General features: G+C 36.8%; 1 protein-coding gene across 1 annotated transcript in view; it reads left to right on the forward strand.

Moving 5' to 3' along the window:
* Nucleotides 1-22718, forward strand: part of MPHOSPH9 (M-phase phosphoprotein 9) — a 36833-nt gene extending 14115 nt beyond the window's left edge. The window contains exons 6-24 of the mRNA XM_082491604.1: nucleotides 390-513; nucleotides 2857-2947; nucleotides 4170-4276; nucleotides 4689-4814; nucleotides 5625-6061; nucleotides 6897-7055; nucleotides 8168-8255; nucleotides 10109-10324; nucleotides 11223-11270; nucleotides 11622-11686; nucleotides 13442-13543; nucleotides 15252-15389; nucleotides 16071-16246; nucleotides 17016-17180; nucleotides 17511-17631; nucleotides 18451-18554; nucleotides 19362-19573; nucleotides 20120-20188; nucleotides 21435-22718. Coding sequence (XP_082347730.1) covers nucleotides 390-513; nucleotides 2857-2947; nucleotides 4170-4276; nucleotides 4689-4814; nucleotides 5625-6061; nucleotides 6897-7055; nucleotides 8168-8255; nucleotides 10109-10324; nucleotides 11223-11270; nucleotides 11622-11686; nucleotides 13442-13543; nucleotides 15252-15389; nucleotides 16071-16246; nucleotides 17016-17180; nucleotides 17511-17631; nucleotides 18451-18554; nucleotides 19362-19573; nucleotides 20120-20188; nucleotides 21435-21536 — 2650 coding nt within the window. The 3' untranslated portion in view covers nucleotides 21537-22718. The remainder of the gene's footprint in view (nucleotides 1-389; nucleotides 514-2856; nucleotides 2948-4169; nucleotides 4277-4688; nucleotides 4815-5624; nucleotides 6062-6896; nucleotides 7056-8167; nucleotides 8256-10108; nucleotides 10325-11222; nucleotides 11271-11621; nucleotides 11687-13441; nucleotides 13544-15251; nucleotides 15390-16070; nucleotides 16247-17015; nucleotides 17181-17510; nucleotides 17632-18450; nucleotides 18555-19361; nucleotides 19574-20119; nucleotides 20189-21434) is intronic.
* Nucleotides 22719-23259: the final 541 nt, after the last annotated feature.

Consider the following 23259-nt stretch of genomic DNA (forward strand, 5'->3'; position numbering starts at 1 on the left):
ATAAGAAAACCCACTGCATTTACATTCCATTACATTGTGGTTTTGATTAGTACCTATTTGAACAGACCAAAAAATAGTTGCCTGGCTAAAAATACGGAGCTCTTTGTTGCGATTTTTTGTAGTAGGAAGGACGTTTTGATTATGGGTGCAGTTGATTAGGACATTTCCTTTCAGTGATTTGTTTGTGGGTTTGTTGTTGTTTTGTTTTACTTTTTTAAAAAAGAGCCCTAAAACATTTCAGCATTCATTACTTCATATTGTTTCTCAAAAATGCACAAAGGCAGTAGAGTTTTAGTGCCTATGTTTCATCTTGAAGAAGAAATTGATTTCATGTCTCCACTGAAAAGGGCGTATGTACTTATGGTATATGTGTGTGTCTCCCACCATAGTAAACCTTTAACATCATGGGCACAAAAGTTGAAACAAAATCCACCAAAAAGAATAAATGCTGAAGGAGTATGTGTGAATTCTATGCAAGAAAATGAGCAAGCAAAGAATATATCACTTCAGAATGTAAGTCTGTCTTTTTATTTTATGATGTTTTTCTAATTTTATTCTTGTTACTGGTATTTTTTCAGTGTTATAGTATGTTCTGATTCACTATGTGCTTTCATACTTAGCTTTAAGCACTTGAGCAGTGGTGTTCCTATTCATATGTTTAAAGTTTATGTAGGCAGAGTTTACTTCTTGGATCATTCTATACTTAGCCACATAGCTATTTTGGCTTACTTTATTCCTTGCCTAATTTTTGTCCTTATTTACCTAAGTGGCACGTGTTCTTCCCTTATAGAGATAATAGTCGCATTCTCAATTGAATCTTCAGGTCATGGCAATTTATTGTGCTCTGTAATTTGTAGAAGGAAACCTAGAGTCGAACCCTGTTATGGTGGCTGGCATGCGTAATTTCCATGACAAATTTTTGGAAAGATCTTTGATTTCAGCTGGTAATACTGCTTTTAGTACAGAGAACTCTTTGCATCTGGAGGCATTAAGCACTTTGTTCAGGACAGATAGTATTCTTCCAAATGGGAATTTTAAAAGGCAAGGATTTTTTGGTTTAGTTTGGTTTGGCTTTTTCAGTGTTCTTAGAAGGCTCCTATACTAAAATCCAAAACATGTGTTTGTTTTTTTTTAATTTTTCTTTTTTGTATTGTTTATGTAAGAATAATACATTCTTTTATGCCTGTGTATGTCTGTGATTTGGCTAAATTGAACTACTCCAAGCACAGTCACAGCAGTGGTTACTAAAAGTAACCAACTCCACAACAGACATTTAGAAAATCTAATTGGCTCTTTAGAACCATTTGTAGTAATGCCTATTGCTGTGACTGCTGAATCGGCTCAAAACACTTCTTTTGAGAAGAATTTGGTCCGTTCCCCCCATATTCTTGAGTTAATAATTGTGTATGCTCACAAATCTGATTATTTTGGGGAGGGAAGTTTAATCACATATAATATTTCTGATACAAAAGGACATTACGCAACATGATTGTATGAATAATCATACATGTAACTATGAACTTTTAGAATTACTTTCAGTATATTGTCACAAACCTCTCTCCTTATAGTATTTTTACGGAAATAATTCCTGAAATCTGTGAATGACTCCACCTACAAGAGGATAGGAGAACTAGCAAATATGAATCACTTAATTCAAGGCAGGGTCTGTTTTCTTTCCTGTGGTCACTCAAACGGTGATGCAGAGGGCGTAAGAGTAGCTGGTTGGACTTGCTGTCTCTAGTCTTCTATTGTCAGTGGAAACAAAATGTTGCTCTAGGGGGCTATTTCAAACCAGAGTTAAATTTATCTGCTGTGGATTGTCTCTTTTCTCTGTCAGCTTTTGAAAATACCTTTATCTTCTATTCCTTTGTAAGAATTCAGTTGATACCCCTTCGTTTTCCTTTCTTCCTCCTTAGGCAAAGGAGAATACCTAAATAAAAACATTAAGAGGGACAAAATAGCCTTGAGGTGAGATGGTACTTCACGCAAAAACTTGAAAAGCTTTAGTTCTAAATTTTTTTTCTTATTTACTTTTGTTAACTCAATGGTTACTATCCTGTTGTAGTCCTCAGTTGTATGAGTTGTGTAAAAAAATTGCCAAAGTAGCACAACTCTTAAGCTGCTGTAGTGGAACAAAAAGCCTTAAGTACAGTAGAAAAGAGCAATGTGAGATGACCATTTTAAGGCTAGCTGCCCTTACTCAGTTGCTCTTGTATCACTGTGTTATATCAATGACACTTAATTTGATTCAGGAAGAGGAGAATTGTAGCAAATCTTAAATTATGGGATTTCTTTTTTTTTTTCCCATGTGTTGGTCAAAGTTGTTTCTATAATGAGCTGGGAGGTTGCTTAGAAAGTTTGGAGTGCTGAGAAGGGTATGCAGTATCTTGTCTATCTGAGGTGACGGACAGTGTTTACCTCTAGATTTGTGGTAGGTGGAGTCATAGCAGCTGAATATAAGAAATTCCAATCTTAGGATGAGGAAAGAGTAACACTGTATTGGAAAGTCATCCCTCTATACACTTGCACCTCTTAAGGAGCAAGAAAGTTTAGATGAGTGTCCAAAATGTGTATTTTTATAAGAGTTAATCTCAAAATGCTCCACAAATGGACAGGCACGTGACTTAGAAAATATCACTGTCTTTTAATTATGTGGCTTAACTTAGTTCCCCTTTTGACTGTGATTACCCTAAATATAAATTGTATAGGTTTGGATCATGCTGTATAATTAAATTTAATCTCTTTGCTTAAAAAGACTAGTAACATTTACATGCAATTTTTTAAAATTGTACCCTTGATTTTTTTCCCTTGCCGTGTGGTTTTCCTTATAAATTTGCTTTTCATTTGTCATTTTAGACAACCCTTACTGATGCTGCTTTGCCACCTTACACTTTTTACCTCAATCAACCAAATGAAAGTCCGAATTCCTTAGTGTCTGAAGCTTCAGGTATAGAATTTCTTGTACTTGAATTTCCTTTTCTTTTGAATTCTCATTTTTTAAAACTTACTAGAATGCATCTCCAATAACTTTGGGGAGGTGAGGAGGGTTTGAGCACCAACAAGCTATTAAACTTTGATATAGCATAATTCTGCTTTTCTTACTGTCGCGTTTGAAACTGATGGGAGCGCCTGTGTATCACTGCTGGCAGATGTAGGACGTGCAGCAATTTTTTCTTCACATTTCTCAACGTTTCAGAGTTGAGCTTCATGTTTAAAACAGTTTCATAATGTAATTTTTATTAAAATCATGGTGGGGTATCAAATGATCTTTCAAATATTAGCATCATTGTTCTAGTAATCACAGGAGTGTATGGTAATAGAGACAGTAAGTCAAGGGCAGGATTTAATAATTGTGTGAATAGACAACAACAAAATAAAGCAGTATGTAATGTGGGGATTCATTAATTTGGGAGGGATGTTTGCTTTGGTGATATTTTTTGGGGGTTTTGGGGCTTTGTGTGTTTGGGTTTTTTTTTTGGGGGGGGGCTGTGGTTTTTTTGTTTGTGTTTTTTTGTTTCTGTGAAAGCCAAACAACTAATTCACATATTTTGATCATAACAGGGTGGATTCATTTCAGTAACAAACAGGGGCACAGAGATGCAGCCCTGCAAACTGTGTAGATTTATTGCTTCTTCACAACCCATTGAGAGAGGGAGACACATAAGAAATTGAAGTGGGATTGAGACTATCTGTTCCTCTTGTGCCATCCCTTTTAGTCCTGGTAGTCTGTCTTTTTGCATGCGGTAGAGTGCTGCTGAGTACCAAACCGAAGAGTTTGTACTATCAAGTGGCTGTCTAGGATTATTCCTCGGGTAATACAAGTTTTAAGTGCTATACTGGAATCAGTAGAAATATAAAAGTTTGTGGTAAATGAGGATTTGTTCCTTGAACACCAAAGAGTAAATCTGTTTGCACTGATTTGTAGATTTCGTTACTGATGCTGTGTGATGTCATACTGATTAAGTTGCTTGTGCCTTGCATTGAGATTTTTGTAACTTCTGGTAATAAATGCTTTAGTGAGATTCTTAAGCAACAGATGCAAATAATTAATACAGCATTCTTGTTAGCTGACAAAGTAACATCCTACTAATGGATTTTGGGATTCCTGTTCTATAGCCCTGAGCTTGAAGTTTGTAATCTTTTTTTGTTTCGTTGTTTCTTCTCATCAGGACTTTCATACTGGAAGTTAGATGAAAAGGAGCTGTATCACTCTTTACCAGAGAATTTCAGAAGCGAGTTTGCTGATATTTTCTCCACAAAAGTATCACCAGATCAGGTAAAGTTTGTACATGTTTTAAAAGTTATCTTACAGTTGCTTGTCATCTTTGCTTTTTTCCACGATGGAAAGAATCAGCCCTCCGGAAGTTAACTTTTCTGTAAGAACTCTTAGTAGCTCAGTTGCTCATATTCTGTTCCTTCCTTATTCATTTACCCCAGCTAAAGTCACTTGGAATTTATTGACCTTCTTTTATCATTTAAAAGAAATTGTGTGTATTGGAGATGAAAAGAGACTAACTAGTATATTAAAGGTGATGTGCCTCATTAAAGACCCTTTTTTAAATTGGGTGCATTGAATAAAGCTGCCTTCTGTTCTGAACTGATTTATTAGCTAAACTCACCACACAACTTGTTTGGGGGGTGGAGGCTTGTGTTCAGCCAAACTAAGGTAGCAATTTTTCCTTTTGAAGTTTTCTTCTGCTGATGAAACAAAGCTATCATCATTGAAGGATATTTATCATAAAAGACAAAGGGAGAACAAGCAGCTGCCAGACCAGAATTTTATGCCTTCTTCCCAGTCAAGTCACCCACCAGAGGTAACATTAATTTCTTTACTTCTTGTCTCAGTTTGAAGATATGATTGGTTGCAGACTGGTTTCACATTAATTAGCCCCTGCTGCCACCTCCAGTGTTACGCTGGAACAGCAATTTGTGCAGCCGTGTGATGAACCAGATTGGGAAGGGATCCAGCTGAAAAGAACCTCTAAGAATACCCTGGGTAAACAGCACCTTTGCCACACAACCTTGAGGATGGCGCAGGGACAAATCTGATTACGCTGAGGCTGCGGCTGATGAAATGTGTGTGGAACTGCAGTCACAGAAGCAGGGTTTTCTTACTTCTCCCCATAAGACAAGTTCATTCCACTGGTGAAACAGAAGAGGCACAGGTTGTGGAAATATTCTTATCATATCTGTTTCTTTATACAACTTTCAGTCTTGTTCAAAATCCAGTAATGATGGCTGCTGTGTGACTGTCTTGTTCATATAATCCATGAAGTAATTTTCATAACTGTATGAAATTACTGTTTCAACCTACAAGCAGACATCATAGTCTTTCTGTTTACCTAAATGAAATTTCAAAGGTTTTCTAGACAGCTACAGATGTTAGATATGTATTTATTCTTAATGGAAACTTAGAAACCCAAGTTGCAAATGTTGGGAATATGTATCATCATCTAAGCTGTTACAGGTCCCTTCATCTTGCTTGTCAGTAACAAATGATTGTAGTAATATTCAATATAATTCCCGCAATATATTATATGGATTACTAATGTCTTCAGATAAACTTTATTTACAAGAACAAAAGTTAAATCACAAATTTTTTAGCATTATAACTTATTCCCTAGATCTTGACGTTGGACCCAACCCTGCATATGAAACCAGGTCAGCAGAACCCAGGACCCTGTTTTTTCAATATTCCTGAAGAGACAACTCCTTTTTCTCCAGACTCTATGGCGGAGCCTGGATTTTCAAGTCATTGTGACACAGACTCTTTTTCACAGACAAGTAATTCATCTCAGTTAAATGATTCTCCAAAATATCCTGCCAACAGCAGAGCTGTGCATTTGGACCTCTGGAGAAATCACCCATTCCAAAATGAAAACAAGACCAGCTGTCCCTTTCCAATGGCATATACGGATGCTAATAATGATAATTTAGTCAACACTGAGGAGGAAGAAACACTGACTCTAACTCCATCTTCTATTACTCAGTGTGCTGACAACAGTTTGCCAGAATATAGTCTTTCAGTGACATCTGTTGAAGATCCTGTGATAATGTCAAAGTAAGTAATTTTTTTTTTCTTTTTTAAAAGTCGTAGAGTTGGTACTTTCATGAAGGAAGTGAAACTTAATAAAACTAGCAAAACAATATGTGAGTTCTGTTTGCTTAGAACATAGCTAGATATGGCTGCTTTTTTTCTTTCCTTTTTTTCTTCTTTTTTTTCTCCCCTGAAGTACAGATGGCGTATAAATAGAACAGTTGTTTTCCACTTCTTACAATTGTCTTTCTTTGGACCATACTATTTAATCTTCTTTAGACCATACTATTTAATCTAAGGTAGAGTATTTATGCTCTGTCTTCCTTGGATGTCAAAGCCTTAACTGGAAGGCAAAACAATTTTCTACGTTTTAATGCTTTGGTTATTTCTTTTTATATGTTTGAATAAAGATACATACTTCCTTCATAGGCTGTAGGAGGGAGTTAATTTAGGCAGAGAATATCAAAATTCTGTGGGGGTTATTTAGAGTCAAATGGTGGGAGAAGCACAGAATTACTGCACTTACTTAAGAAAAATAAATATCCCCCGTTCACTATTGAAGCTGTCATGATTTGCCCATGGTCAAACAGGCATGGTATATATTCGATGTGTGAGGGCTTTTGTGGGGGTCACAGTTTCAAGATAGTTCAGTGTTTGGAGTTTCCTATTTTAATTCTACATGCATAATTTCTAGTGCATAGCAAAGGAGAGAAAAGAGCGTATATATTATTTCTATATGTTGTTTTTTATATGCCATATATTGTTATTCATATGCTGAGTTCATTATGTGTGAATGAATACAGCAATGCATGGTCATGTGGATAGCTGGAAATTTTTTTGTTCTTAATTTTAAAAATAGGATTAGGCAGAACTTGAGGGAAAAACATGCTCGACACATAGCTGATCTACGAGCTTACTATGACTCTGAGATACATAGCTTAAAACAGCAGCTAGAGGCAAGCCATAAAAATGCTTCGTCTGAAGACTTGAAGAAAGTCAATCAAAATCTTGCTGACAGGTACTGTTTGTCCTTACTTGTCCTCTTCCTCTGTTACATGGCACTCTTTCCACTTGAAAAACTGAGTATGCTTGTTTAGAATATCTTGAAAAGTTTATGCCACTCTTCAATTATGAAGATTTCACGCATCTATGATACTAATATTTTCCTATTAAATATAAATTTTGTGTTATTTAATGCAGCTGTTAAGATCAGTTTAAAATCATTGTTAGGCAGCAAGTGTGATGTTTGGACCAGAGGTCTTGCTTGACCTGATTTTTGCTAATGCCAGTGTAAGTTTTGCTTAAGAAAGGATGGCAAGCTGAGGTAGTCCTAAGCAGTAGTGGAACTATCTATGTTGTAAGATAGTGCTCACCTGTCATGCTGGTGAACATCATCCCTTTTTAACTTTCATGTCAAAACTATAGGTGGTACTGGACCAATCTTGAATTCATTGGTAGCTTTATAAAGCCCATTTGCCGGTCAGTGCTCTTTGACCAGATATTACTACTGGAATCTGTGTGCCTCACCTATATGTTCCATTACATACAGCTTGAATGTTTGCTATATATAGAAGTTCGATGTGATTTTTATATCATTATTGCCAGTCAAAATACACATTGTAAATTTAGACAGCTAAGATACTTTACAAGAATTATGCCCTTCAGAATAATTGAAAAAGTGCTTGGGTAGCTGGGGCTCTTTTGTACTTATCTTCCAGCACTAGTGTGTTCTAACTATTAAAAGTGACTTCTGAGCAGTCAGTTATTGGGTTAAAGTAGCTTGCGATATGGTTTCAGTCATTAATTATCACACAGCGTCATCAATTAGCTGAAGTGGAACTCTGCTCCGGTGCATCCCAGCTGCTTTTGGTTCTGCAGCTCTTACGCTCTAAGCCATCTGGAGTCTCTGCACGTGTTCCCAGTTTGCTGTGTGCCCCCCAGGAGCACCACAGCCCTTCTGAGCAGAGATGCTGGGCGCTCGCTGCAATGGCCAAAGACTATGGGAGGAGGAGGTCACAGGCTGGGCACCAAAATTCATGGGGATGCTTGAGGAAGGAAAGAAGGTTATAAATTGTAGATTTCTTATTTGAAAATTTCCAGAGATTTTTGTAATCTGTATCTTCTAAATAGGTGTGACCAATTAGATGCAGCTCTGAATGAAGCAAGTGCTCGCATAAAAGCCCTTGAAAATAAGAATAATATGCTAGAAAAGCAAGTGGTAAGTATATGTTCTTAATTCAAGTTGTTTTTTAACTAAAAGAGTAAGAGAATGCACCTGTTCATTATTAAGTTGATCTGTGTTTCCATATTGTAGAATCATAGAATGGTTTAGGAATACCCTGTTGGTCAGTTTTGGGTCACCTGTCCTGTCTGCTGAGCCCCGCAGGTGGGACACCTCTATGCTTTTATGCTTCCAACCTTCCAACAGGGCAAATAACAAAGTGAGCTGCCCTTGGATGTTATAGCAATAAGTATAAGCAAGAGCCTCTCTGCATACCATGCCTGGGCATCAGCTATAAACATAGGTCTTATCGCTCTGAGAGAGAACAGTGTCTGCACAATATGCTGTTAATTTAAGTAGTTAGAAGAGGCCCAGCTAAGAAGCAAAGTTACTGAACAAAATTGATGTTGGCTGTCACCGATCACCTCCTTACTTTCCATGTGCCTTAGCAGAGGTTCCAGGAGGTCCTGCTCCATGATCTTGCTGGGCGCAGAAGTGAGACTGACTGGCCTGTAGTTCACCAGGTCCTCTTTTTTACCTTTTTTAAAAATGGGGTTATGTTTCCCCTTTTCAGTCAGTGGGAACTTCTCTGGACTGCCACGACTTCTTAAATATGATGGATAGCAGCTTGGCAACTTTATCCGCCAGTTCCCTCAGGACCCATGGATGAATCTCATCAGGTCCCATGGACTTGTGCATGTTCAGGTTCCTCAGATGGTCTTGCATCTGGTCTTCTCCTGCAGTGGGTGGTACCTCATTCTCCCAGTCCCTGCCTTTGCTTTCTGCAACTTGGGCCGTGTGGTTAGAGCCCTTGCTGGTGAAGACTGAAGCAAAGAAGTCATTGAATATCTCAGCCTTCTCCATTTCCCACATTTTCCCTAGTCTTCCTTTTGTCACTGATATACCTATAGAAGACTTTCTTGTTGGCCTTGATGCCCCTGGCCAGATTTACCTCTATCTGGGCTTTAGCTTTCCTAACCTGATCCCTGCCTGCTTGGACAATTTCTCTGTATACCTCTCAGGCTACCTGTCCTTGTTTCCACCCTCTAGAGGCTTCCTTTTTCTGCTTGAGATTGTCCAGGAGCTCCTTGTTCATCCACGCAGGCTTCCTGGCATTTTTGCCTGACTTCCTCTCTTTCTTTATTTTCAACCTTTCTCCTTAATATATGACATCAGCCAATATGCTACAGTGGTGACTTTCCTAGCTGGGTTCCTTAAGAGTTTGTGCTTGAATCATCATCACTTTTGCTTATGAACATCCTTTCCAGGTCAACAGAGATCAAACAAAGTTTAAGAGTGGAATATTGTGATGTGTTTATGATGTCTCTCTCTATTTTTTTTTTAATTGATTTTGGTTTAGTTACTTTCTCTTTGATTTCGTATTAGAGCTGTGATAAAAGCAAATCTCATCTGCACCAGGGCACAAATATTCTAAGTATATTTAGACAGTCTTTTCTGGTGAGGTCAGACCAGTGTGCTTATGACTGCATGGCTGCATTTATTGGTCAAAGAACAGGACACTTTTCATGAAAGTTAGACACCTGGAGAGACTAATTCATTCCACCATTTTTAGACATTTTTCTGTGCTGGGAAGCAAGACAATCAGCTGGGATTAGAGGCCTAACCTCTAGATATTTAAGTCCTATAAAATAAATACAACTTTGGGGGGTTTAGTCCCCATTTTCATTCTTTATACATCACAGAAATTAGCAAAAATTAGCAAAAATCTCGTTTAGTTCATGTACAGATGTACTCTTGTTTTCTATTGATGATTTTTAGATTATGCTTTGTACTGAAATAAAAAATCTGCTAGGTAAGCATTATAATGAAGGGTTTTTTTTCTCTTACAGGCAGATTGGAGAGAACGCTTTTATGCAGTCAGTAATACTTCCAAAGTTTTGCAAGAACGTATTGAAGAAATGCGCACAAATAATAAAGAGAAGGATAACACTATCAGTCGACTAAAATCGAGGCTTAAAGATCTAGAGGAAGCATTTGAAAAGGCTTACAAGTTATCTGATAATAAAAATGCAAGGCTAAAGGAAGAAAATAAAATGTTCCAAAATGTAAGTAAGAAAATGGGCAATGGTGCTTACAGTTGCACAGCATGTTATGAACACAGTAAGTCCTGGGTTTTGGAAAACTACTTAAACTTTACCATTGTAAAGTCTTAATGCACATCTAAGAGAAAAGAAATTATTCAGCTGACTACTTAGTAGGATAGGTGTTAAGTGACACTATGGACCTAGTATATAATAATGTATACCTGATATTTAAAACCAGGTATTTAATGCAGCAAGTGCGTACTTGATGTGATAACACCTGTCATAGTCCATCTCAGATATTTAATTACTTTAAGTGCTATTAGTTAATTTTATTTTTAGAGGTATTATAGGAAATTATTTTGGAACAAGTTATTTTTTCCTCTCAAGCTTAGTGGGAATGGACTGAATTTCTTTCATAAGTCATCACAACTTGCTAAAACTGGCATTTTATGTATGATTTCAGACTGAATCAAAAGAGTTATTCCTCTGATTCTTCAGTAATAGCTTCATGGAGTGTTTAAATGGATTTGTTTTAGCAAAATGGGCATTAGCTGGAAAAACTACTTCATGCTTTAACTCCTTTTTACAATTAAAATTTCAAAATACAAAGTCAGCTTTAAAAAGTCAGTGAGGAATTTTACTGTTTTTTTCTGGTTCCTCAGTTTCTTCAGAGATAAATAATTTAAATAATTTGAAAATTAGGAGTATGTGTGAGTAGCTCTGTTTCCTCGAATTGGAAGATGCTAAAACTTAACAAATAATATTAAAGTACACTCTGTATCTCCTGTAGTGTTTCTGCCTGTGTTAGACAAGCAGTTTAGATGATTTTACAGCAGTCAACAAAACTGTTAATTGTATATAGGTATATAGTCTCAGTGTGGGTTTGTGTGTTCCTTTATTTTTTTTTTTTTTGCTTTAGCTTTTAGGAGAATACGAGTCCCTTGGAAAAGAACATGAAAGAGTAAAGGTAAGTACATGTTAGTTAATTAAAAAACCCAAACATGCGAAATATGAGATAATGTGCCATAGAATTAACTTCAGTATTTTGAGAAAGATCAAACAGAAAGATCCATGTTTATTTTAACTGATAGCTTCTTACTATATCGTCAGAGTCCATGAAAGTGAAAAGGAGGGAGTTTAGAATGCATCGTTTTCCAGTCACAGACAGTAAAAATACTGGAAAGTCAAAGCCAAAGAAATTTAATGGACCTCCCTTTCAAATAATATATTTTCAAGACTGATGTAAAGTTACTAATTTTTCTTTTAATATTTTTCTGTAGTTTCTAAGCTTTTAACTTTTTTCCTTGTGTACTTTTAGGATACATTAAATGCAACTGAAAACAAATTGCTTGATGCAAACACGCAGATTTCTGATCTGAAAAGGTAAATGCGAGACTGTCTTATTGCTATTTTAACCATATGAAATATAGGCTATGGCCTAAACACTTACTCCTAGATTATGAAGGCTGTAGATCTGTAGATCTTGCAATTTTAATTCCATCTTATGAAACATTTCACGTTGCTTTATGTTACTTTGTACACATTATAAAAATCTTGTTCTTTTAGGATATGTGTTTTTTCTGCTTCCTTGAACACAACATCTTCCAGTGGGATGTTATTAATTGCTTCCTTTCTGATGGCTGTTACTCAGCTAGCCCAGCCAGTCCACTGCTCAAGCTCTTACTGCTGCAGTTGTCTCCTCAGGAACTCCCATCTTCAGCTATCCAGACTCTCTTCTGGTTTTCAGGAGTGAGGATGCTGACAGGAGTTTGCTGTTCAAGGTTATGGCTCCTAGGCATGAATAAAGGACAGAAAGGTGTTCTGTGTATAGAGCAGGAATAATATCTCCTGTGTATGTCCCTCAGGCTACCTGGATCTATTTTTTGCTTGGGAGAACAGAAATCATTGAGCTTTATACTTTCTGGGTAGGCCCTAGGCAAGACCTATGTGACCATCAAGGAGTTTACAGTCACAAACATATCCTCTAGTTTGGGATTTCTCAGCTGCTCCTTGTCGGGGGTTTTAAACAGCACACTTGCTCAGGGAAGTCTAGAGAGGTGGGAGCAGAGAACATCTGAGAGGGCTGCCGGGCAGGAATTGAACTGTAATGGGGTGAGGTTCCACACCATTCACCTCCCTTTGAGCATCTTCTGTGGATATGTGCTGTCATCGTTTTTCTTTTATGTTTCTATATGAGCAGATTGTTAGGAAGATATTTTTTTATGTGTGATTTTTGATGATTCTTCTAGAAATGTGGCTACAAGTTTCACCTCAATTCATTCCAAATGTCATTGCCACCAAGCATTAACCTCTGCATAGTCTTCAGCCAAAACCAGAAAAATAGCAAATGTGGTCCTCAAGAGATACCAGAGTCCTCTTCTTTGCTGCTCAGATCACCCGATTTTTCAAGAAGACGACTAAAAAGAATGAATAGGAAGAATTTAAGAAAGGAATAGAAGGAAGTGAAAACAACTCTGCCTTCAATTTTTATTGGAACTGTTGAGGAAATGAAGATAGTGTGAAGGACAGTTCAGTCAGTTACTAGTGATTCTATTTTCCTGCCTGATTCTTGATGCTGCTGGCTGGGGACCATTCCAGACTGGGGAAACTGTAGTGGAAAAGGAGATTATTATATCCTGCTCCAAACCCCTGTATTTCTATCCCCCAAGTGGGGAATGCTTATGATTGTGTTTCATTGCCAAGGGCTAGCTCACTGAAGAGGTAGACTGCGGTATGTGGGAGAGAGGAAAATCATGTGAAGAGCCTCAGCCACGGATTAGTGGAGTTACCCGAGTGACGCACAGGAGAAGGAGCCACTCATTAAAACCAGAGTCAGGGAGGATGAGAAAACATTCTTGTTTTGTTTTCCCCAACCTCTCTCAGTTGAATGCTCTGATACACAGCAGTATCTCCTGGTCTTGTCTTTCTAGCTAGGTTACCTAGCTTATTTAACTCAGAATTCAAATACATATTTATATACGTATTTAGATAGATAGATAGATAAAAATGTAGTAGTTGCTCTTGTTCTTCGCTTCACCCAAGATATCTGAATAAAAAGGACTAAACTCTAAGAAATATGCTATCTCCTTTATGTCTTTTACATCATCTCATAATGCATCTTTGCTACTTCCGCATTAGGACAATTTCAAAACTTGAAGCTCAGCTCAAGCAAGTAGAACATGAAAATATGTTGAAACTTCGCCATATTACCGAAAGTCATTTAAGAACCTCTTGTGCCAAGTAAGTGAATGTTCCAACAATGTGAAAACAGGTCACATGTTTTAGAATATTTTTTAACACGTTTTGGCTAAAAATCACAGAATCACAGAATGGTCAGGGTTGGAAGGGACCTCTGGAGATCATCTAGTCCAACCCCCCTGCCAGAGCAGGGTCACTTACAGCAAGTTGCACTGGACAGCGTCCAGGTGGGTTTTGAATGTCTCCGGAGTGGGAGACTCCACAACCTCTCTGGGCAGCCTGTGCCAGTGCTCTGCCACCCTCACAGGAAAGAAGTTCCTCCTCATGTTAAGATGGAACTTCCTATGTTCGTTTTTATCTTTACCCAAAAATGGGTAAACATAAAGATGTCAGTCAATAGGCTAAACTGGATTAAACACGTGAAGTAATCCAGAGACTTCAAATGCCAAGATATTATTAAAAACAAATAAATAAATTGGATAGTAGATGTGTGACATGGCAGACTGGCTCTAGTCTTCCTAAATGAGTGTTTGATAGGTCTCAGTTGCTCAGCTGAATAGGGATTCCCATGCTCAACAAACATCTTGGGAATAAAATGTAATAGTCCAATTAGACATTAGAGGTTTTCTTCATGTCATTGATTTGAAAGGCTGATAACTACATTTTATGTTTCTAAATAGAGTTTGAACAGGTATCCTGAGAGTAGAGTAGAGTGAAAGTTCAATTAGAATGCATACTCTAGTTTGAATTTTGAATTTATGTTAAGGAAATCAAAGTTGGCCTGTGTTTTGGTTTTTCGTGTTTTTTTTTTTAATGTTTTAGAAACCTGAAAAGCTTTGTCCCCCTTTGTTTTTTATTACTTAGTTACAGCTTTTTGGGTGTCTCTCCCAGTTCAGCATTGATGATGTATATATATTACAGGGACAGATTTCTGTTTAGAGCTACTTTAATATTTATGAATAAGATCCCTCAACAATGAACAGAAAAAAGGAAAACATGAACATGGCAGACCATGTTCATCAGGGAGGAGGATGTAAGAACCAATATGGATTTGGAAGTTTATCTGTCCTTAACTGATCTCGAAGGCTCAAGGAAAGCTGATTCCAATTGTGAATGTGCAGAAGGACAGATTTGCAGAATAGCAGTTATAGTTCATAGCTTGTATAAACAAGAACACTTTTTTTTCTACTTATCAGATACTTTCCTGTGTATAAAAGTCACATTTTTCTTTTGGCATTTCAAGATAATATACTCATCGAAGCTTATTATTTAATATTTATCACTCTCAAGTCATCAGCGCTGGCTTTCTTGTTTGGGTTTTTGGTTTTTATTTTTTATTTTTCTAATAAATGTTATCAAAAGGAAAGCTGGGGTCAGATGCTATTGGAGTAATCTACACCAAAATGTTTTTGTTTAACTAGTTGAGAATTACTTGTTACCCAAACCTTGGTCTGAGGAAGCAGTATTAAATTATAAGGTCTTTGTGGAGTTCTGCATTCTGAGCATATTGTGTAATTTAGACTGAAACCTCAACATATTATTTTTTTTAATATATTTTATTTTTACTTTACAAATATTTTTTAAAAAATGGTTATTTTTCCACTTTATTTACAAATTTATTGTATATTTGGTATTGTTTCTGTTTAACTAGAATAAATAGATGGATTTTCTTATTGTTTGTCTTAAAATAAAAAAAAAAAGAAAAAAATCCCAAAGCCTTTCATGATTTTGAAGTTTTTTATTCCCACAGCAAGTTGGGAACTCCTGATGTCAGCAGGCGAAAGTGGTTGATACCAGGAGCAGAGTATTCAATCTTCACTGGCCAGCCTTTGGAAGTCCAGGAAAGCCCCAAAGATAACAGATTAGAAGAAACCTACATTCCTTCTCTGTGAGTTGGTTTCCTTCAGTCTCCACTATGATGTGAAGTTGAGCACTTCTAATAGTAGTTTTATCCAGAATTGACTAGGATCATATTTCTAGGTTTTGTACTAGTTAAGTATAGTTCTAAAAAAAAATATCTTGATGTTGTAGACGCTACGCAATTCCAATATGAAGCAAGCAGCAGCAGCCTTCAGTAGCTTCCTCGAAATATTAGAAAGCTTCAGCTGCATCTTGTGCCACTGTCTTTATGCTCTCTGTGTTTGTGTCCAACTCTGCTCTGCGTTTGGACACAGTGTGCTCTGTTGTATTGGACGTGAGCTGTAGTGGTTGGCTGCAGCTTTCCCCCAGTGTGAAGCTTCAGGTGTAATTTAGGTTGTAATTTAATAGTCTGCCTTCTTACCCAGAAGTTTCTAAAGCCTCTGTCAGGACGTATTTAGTTCTAAGAACATGTCAAGTCACCAAATTTAACTCACACTTTTCAACTTTAGATTCTTGAACTGGCTATAACACAATCCTCTGAGGTTCTTGGCTGAAATTAAAAAGCGCCCTTAGAATTCTTGGTTTGATGACTGTAAATCTCAAACTGAATTTCTCCAGGTTTTTGGTTATTCAGCTAGTATTTGGATATATGAAATGAAGTAAAAAAACTTGATCCTTTTTTCCCCTCCACCACCTCACATTCTTTAAGGCACCATTCTCCTCCTGAAAAAGACTCCTCACAAGAAGACTCTTCAACAAACACAATAGAAAAGAAAGAAAATGAGACGTCAGAAGCACCAATTATAGAAGCCTTTAAACAACTTGAAGAAGGAAAAGCATTTAAAGATTGGGGTACACAGACAGAAAAAGAAGACACATCAGCTAGTAATTTTTATTTTTGTATTCCTGAACTTGTCTTGACTGGCTTTTCTTTGTTTGCATATCTTTTGGTTTTGTTATTCTCAGCATTAAAGTTCATCAGGCTTGAGTGATGGGATAAAAACAGTTTTAGCATGTGAACTTCTGGAATTTTCCTAAGAAAATTCAAAATGATATAGCTAAGTGACTTGTTTAAAATAGAGGGAATGCAAAGGTTGCTGTTAGGTCTCAAGCTAGAGTGTAGTTAATGTCCTTTTTCTAAGAATATCTCAGTATGTGTAAACAGTTAATGGACTCCTAACAAAGCTCTGGCTAGCTGTACATCCATTTTAGTTTTGTTCTCATGGGGTTGTATCAGAATGTTATTCAGAAAGCTGGCATGTGTACTGGAAGACTGCACTGAGTTGTTCCAACAACATTGATTTAGGAAGACTTGTAATTAGAAAAAAATTAAAGATTTCCTTAAATGCTTATATTCTTGGTTCAGGCAGGTACTCTGACCCTTTTTCCCAAAAGATGCTTTTGTCCTGCTTTCCGCTGTCTATTAAATCAGTGTTATTTATCGTCATTTCTCTCACACGCACTGCAAAGCATCCTTTTTCATGAGCTAAACTATGTTTCATTAATACGATGAGCAGGAAGCAAGACTTGAGCAAAACGGTGTGAGGCAGACTAAGTGAGTCTTTGTGCACTGAAAGCTGAGTACAGGAGAATATTTGTGAGTCCTTGTATTGAAAAAGATTGATTAATATAATTACTTTTTCCTCTTAATTAGAAACATCAAATCGACGACAAACTGTTGGGTTTGTTGAAACTTCTTTAGTTGCTAACCGATCCCCAGAGAAAGGTAAAGACCAACACAGACCGAAACGGTACAGCTCTCCTTGTGGCCAGAGGTCATCATCCCTTCCTCCTTCAAATAGGAAATCAAATACTCCAAGTAAGTGCTTTTCTGAAGTTTGGTTTGTGTTACTCAAAAGGTAGAAGGAAATAATGAAAGGCTGCTCTGGAAGAAAGAACAATAAATACAGGATTTCTGCATTATTTTAACAGTCTGGAAAAAAAAAGCTCATTTATAATCATAGAAAATGTGAGCGTTCTAAGTTTACTTTCATTTTTCTATGTTGCGATGCACTTTTCGTCTAATTTAAATAAGTATGTAGACAGCTTTGAAAAGCATTCTTTTAAGATGTAAGCGTCTGATCACATGAGTGGGAGATACTGCACTGGGAGAAGTTTTAGGTAGTTAAAAGTACTTTGCCTTTTGCAGCAACAAGAGAGATAATGTTGGCACCAGTGTCTGTGACGTACAGCCCGAAACGATCTCCAAAAGAAAACCTCTCTCCTGGATTTAGCCATTTGCTTAGCAAAAATGAAAACACAGTGACAAGGTATGAGTTTTCTCAATACAATTAGGTGCTGATCATTATTATAGCAGCAGTACATTTATGCAGACTTAATGCTGTTCCTGCTGTTTCTTGTCCATTAAGTCCTAGTAAGTGAGTCATGTAAAGATTTCTGAATATAAAGCTAAGTTTTACTTTTTAAAATCTGGCAAGAAAAATCTAGAATGATTTCACCAAGGTGAGAAAGATGAGCATTCACCAAGATCAGTTGTTGGGTTTACTATTGGCACAACATTGGTCAGTGACAAAGAAGTTATAGAAGAATTGTTCTGTGGAGTAAGTCCAGATCCACATTCCACTTACCGGGAAATGTAATAAAAATTGAAAGTAATATCTACCTACCTGTCATGACACTTAGAAGCATGTTAAAAATATATAAACTTAACTTTCTGCTAACTGTACTAGATACTATGGTTTCTATAGAGATCTTTGCTTGGCAAGGCTTGTAGAGTTTCAGAGAACGTACTTAGCTGTGAGATCGAAGTGTAGGACGTGCATCAGGAAGAAGTGTGTGGCACCGCTCTGATGGTTCTTGAGGATGACAACACGAGAGCTCAGTGTGTCAGGGAGTGCAGCTTGGCCTGCTTCTGGAAGAGAGTCACGTGAATGAGGTATTTTGGTGTATGCAAATAGAAGTATATCAGGTACTAGTAGCAGTAATCAGAAGACTTACAATGCCTGTGGGATAGAAATTGTTTTGTAAACAATTTGTTTATTTAACCGAATGGTGAAAAAGTAGAAAATAGCATATTGGTTGATACATAATTTCTAGCAAGTAATTGTTGTGTGCTTCCTGTTCTGTAGATTTGATATACTTCTAGATGACCTGGAAACTGGTCCTACATCTACTTTACAGCACAACAATCCAAGAAAAAGGCTCCAGTTTCTCTCACTAGATGATGCAGAAGGTAATCTGTCAAAGTGGGGGAAAATTGTTCTTTATTTTTTTACCATAATTTCTTCCACATTGGTAACAGCTGCTTAAATAGGAAGCTGATACTTCACTCTATGAAGTCCAGCTTTTAAAAATCCTCTACATCTTGTCGTATTCCTGTAGACAGAGAAATACCATTCATACAGTATTTTATTTTTATGTATATGTGTGTGTGCACAAATGCAATGGAACAACAAAAATAATTAAATTGAGAAAGAAAGGCAATATGTTTTGCTGTGCTTAACTCAGTTATACAGTGCATATCTCAGTAGGGTCTATATTAAGATGTACATATTCAGTCATACTAATAACATTCTACTGCTAAACACTGCATTACAGAAAGCAAAGAGCAACTATAATAAAGCCAGTTGTTTCAGATCTTTTTAAATGATTAATTGAACCAAATCTTTTCTCGCTTTTGTAAATCTTGTCACAATGTTCTGCTTTTGTTTTTATTAATGCATTTATTTAGACTAGTGCTTTCATGACTAGTTTACATGGTGATATTTAGAAATGTTGTACCAGTAATAGTAAGTTTACTAATTTTCCTAATTAGCACAGTACAGTAATCTGTTTGCTAACCAAAAAATATGCTTTGTTATAAAGATCACTTGAAAGATGATCTGTACAAATGTTTAACATTCTTCTGAGAAGTTTGCTTAAGGCTTTGCTATTTACTGTCCTCAGTTTGTATACCTCAGAGATTAGTTTCTTTTTCTGTCCTATGGAATAATTTCAGACCATTACAAAACAAATAAAAAGACCCCTGCTTTGTTGATAGGAAGGCAGCATTCAGGTGTCAGACACAGCTCTTGTACCGAATCCGTCAATACTGGAATGAAGAAAGCGGCAGCGTGGGACGAGAGGAGCATAGCACAAAAACATGAGCCAGTGCGATCACCTTGTGAGGGTGACTTCCAGTACGGGGCAAGGATTAAGACTCTGGCTGAAACAGAGAGGCTTTTTGATGAGCTGACGCAAGAAAAGCAACAGGCAAATATTATTTTTATTTTAAGTTGTGATGAAACATAGTCATTATATGAGAGGTGAGGGATGTAGCCCATATACCTATGCAATGCGTGGCTGAAATTCACGCACAATTTCTGGTGTTAACCCTCGGAATGTTCCATTATCGTTACCTGCTCTACTTCCCATATTCCAGTCCTTTCCTGTCCCTAACGTCATTAACTGAGAGTCACTTTAACATAAATACAGAGTGGATGGAAGAGTGGGAGTGAATTTACTTTCCTCCTTAATGGACAGTGCTTTAAATCAGCCTTTCAAACAAAGAAGGTTATTCTGGCAACTAAGAGTGCTCTCTTCAAAATGATCCTTGAGAGGGTCTGCTTATGAATGTTATCTTTTCTATCAGTTTTGTATGGCACAGGATTACGGTAACATAAGTTAGTCTTTAAGAACAACATTGGACATGTATCTGTAATCTGTACACCTCACTTCTCCTTCTAGTAAGATTAGTTAGGAAGGTTTATATTGGCTCTGGAAACTATAATTTACAGCTGAAGTATTTTCTGTTATTAGATTGAGGCTGCATTGAGTCGAATACCTTGTTCTGGTGGAAGAATGACCTTGCAAGCAAGATTAAATCAGGTGAAAAAGCTTTTACATATGACTGTTCTCTTAAGTTGCTCTTCCACAATTTGAGAATATATAGTGTAGATCAAAGTTCTGCTATATAATACCTGCAATTACTATGGGAATTTTTCCACAGCACTGAGAATTGTTCCTGAGTATGGCTGAATTTTGAATCTGTGTGAAAGATGTTCTCTAGACATTACTGCAGTAGAAGATAATAGGGAAGTTACTGCAAGTTAATTAGAAACACACTCTGAATTGCTATGCAAAAGGTGTAAGTCTGGATAATTTGTATGCAAGTGATTCAGAAAAGAATAATCAGGCCTGCAAACATTTGACACCCCTCCCTGCCATCACAAACTGACGTGTCTTTTGTGTGTGTCTATATATACACACATATAAAGTATGTGCATGTATATAAATATATATACATACTACATTGTGTATATTCTGCATAAGACTGTTTATATCTTCTATTTTTTGTATATAGGATGTATTTTTCCAAGTTACTGCAAGAGTAGTCTGTTCTTGTGGTAACACTGAGAGGTAAAGGCAATACATTAAGAAAATGCAGCGACAGTGAAATAGATCCCTGCAGCTGTGGAGAGGATGTTATGCTGTAGAAGAAAGTGCAAAGTTTAGGTTTTGGTTGGTTGTTTTTTGTCTACTTGAAAGTATAAAGAAGAAAATAAGAAGGCAAAAATAGTTGTGTAGGTGGAATAGAGGAGAGTGCCTTCTTGGGAAAGCTCTGCAGACCCTTCTCATAAAAGGAAGTGTCTCAAAGCTGTGCTTTAGAGGTCTCCACAAAGCCTACAACTTCAGCACTTCCTAAATTGTAATCCCAGGGCTTGTTATTGATTTGAAAGTAAAAGTGCATTCTAGTAAATCAATACTGCCACTCAATACAGTGGTCCGCTGTTTCCTAAATGTGTCTCCCTAATGATCAACCTGTCCTAATTTGTGGCAAGTTTATCTCATGGAGTTTCATAAGTCACATGGAAAAAAAAAAATACCTGAAATAGTTTTAAAAAAAGCCAACGACCCACAAATACACACACATACATAAAAATAATGCAAAAAGTTCGTAGGTCTGGCTCTAGTTTTTGGGTGCTTACAAAATGCTAGCAATGCGTCAAAAAGGATATCTACTATAGCAATAATAGTAGTTTCTTTATTTTAGAAGGATCATTGCATTTTCTTGTATGTTATTATAATCCTTTTTTTTCCCCCTTTCTTTCTTTTCTTGAACTGTTTCTTTTAGGAAGCCCTGGAAGATCGCTTGGAAAGGATTAACAGAGATTTGGGGTCAATACGCATGACTCTGAAAAGATTTCATGTTTTACGTACCTCTGCAAATCTTTGACAATTCTCTCTTGAATGCAAATATGCTTTTTTTTTTTTTTTGCACTAATATGTAATTATGCACTCAGTAAATGCAAATTGTTTTGTATTTTTATAAATCCTCAATAGTAGTTTTACAACCATGTTACCCTTTACAAACAGCAATATTTTGTACTTCAAACAGCCACCTATATTTTAAACATATTTTTGTTACACTTGAGAAATCAATGCTTATCCTGTATTGTAATATTTTTAGAAATATTAATTATTTTTAAATAGTGATATTCAATTTATAATAAGAAACTGAAAGGCAGCTTGTTTTCAGAAAATGATAGCGTTATCCTTTTGCACTTCGTTTTCCTCACCGTTTTATAAATATTTATGGTATGATGTAAATATTGGCCAATAGGACATTTTGAACTTTAATACAAAAAGCAACATGAATTACCCATGTTAAAGATAACTACTGTTATGTGGTAAATCCTTTTAATTTAAACCTTATAACATGTATATTTTTCATTGTGACAAAACTGTGAGCAATACTTTCATTATGGCTGGCTGGCTGCAAATTGGTATGTGTTTTGCTGGCTGCATTAGGAAAAATATTGCTCTAAATTATTTGATGTCTCCCAACAGTCGCAGTGAGTAGTGTTTTGATACCGCGAGTACCAGGATTCACGAGACTGACAGCAGCCATCCTGTCTCCCAGCGAGCAGCTCCACTCCAGCTGACGCTCCAGGACTGGAACTACTTAACTGAAGTTACTGTTTTAATATGCCGGGGGTTGGACTAGATGATCTCCAGAGGTCCCTTCCAACCCCGACCATTCTGTGATTCTGTGACTGGGGTTTGTGCCATGCCAGTGTTCCGATCGCATACCTTTCCAAACCAAATCCAAGCTGTATTTGTGAACATACATGCACTTTTCTTGGTGAAAAATACATATTTGCTAGTTGGCGTATTGCTGAATTACTGTCCAACATCGATATTTTAGTTTGTATTTTAATATTAAATAAATGTTTAATTAGATTCTTTCCTCCTGCCCAAGAACAATAATAGGTTCTGGGATATTACATCAGCGATAATGTAGGTTTTAATCATATTGTGTGTTTCAAATTCTGTCCTTGTTCAAGATGTTTGGCCACCAATGATGTGATTATAAGGCCAGAATAGCTGTCATAAAGGAAGCTTGTGGTCTGATTCTAAAATTAGAGCGCTGTGTTTTTAAGATATTTGTGCATCCTACCCATGCACAGTCTTTTAAAAAAAATAATTTTTTGCAGCCACTTCTGCCCTGCAGGTTCTTTTAATACAAGGTCAGAGTTGGGGAGAAGTCAAAGATGTCAGTTACCCATTTTCCCCTTTACTCTAAAATGTAGAAATTCGACCTGAACGCTTAGAGGCAACTTGCTCAAATACACTTCCAGGTACATGGATAGATGTATGTTTTTGACTGTATTCCATACTCGTAATTTTTACTCAGAAGGGGTTGAGGGAAGAAAAAAGCATCTTGACTTCCTTGTGCAGCTCTACTATTTAGCTGGAGAATTTTTCCCACCATTTTAAATTATTAACAGGCACGATTTAAAAGTGTCTTTCAAAAGTATCATTCAGCCAGCAGGGTTTTTCCAAGGAATCCATCACTGGACATTTTCACATGGGTCCACTGATGGTCTTGTTTTCTGTCATCGGCACTACAGCAAAACCAAACAGAATTTTCCTGACAGGCATTAGAAACAAGTAGG

Source organism: Vanellus vanellus, assembly GCF_965231255.1.
Source record: "Vanellus vanellus genome assembly, chromosome: 16".
Lineage (NCBI taxonomy): Eukaryota > Metazoa > Chordata > Aves > Charadriiformes > Charadriidae > Vanellus > Vanellus vanellus.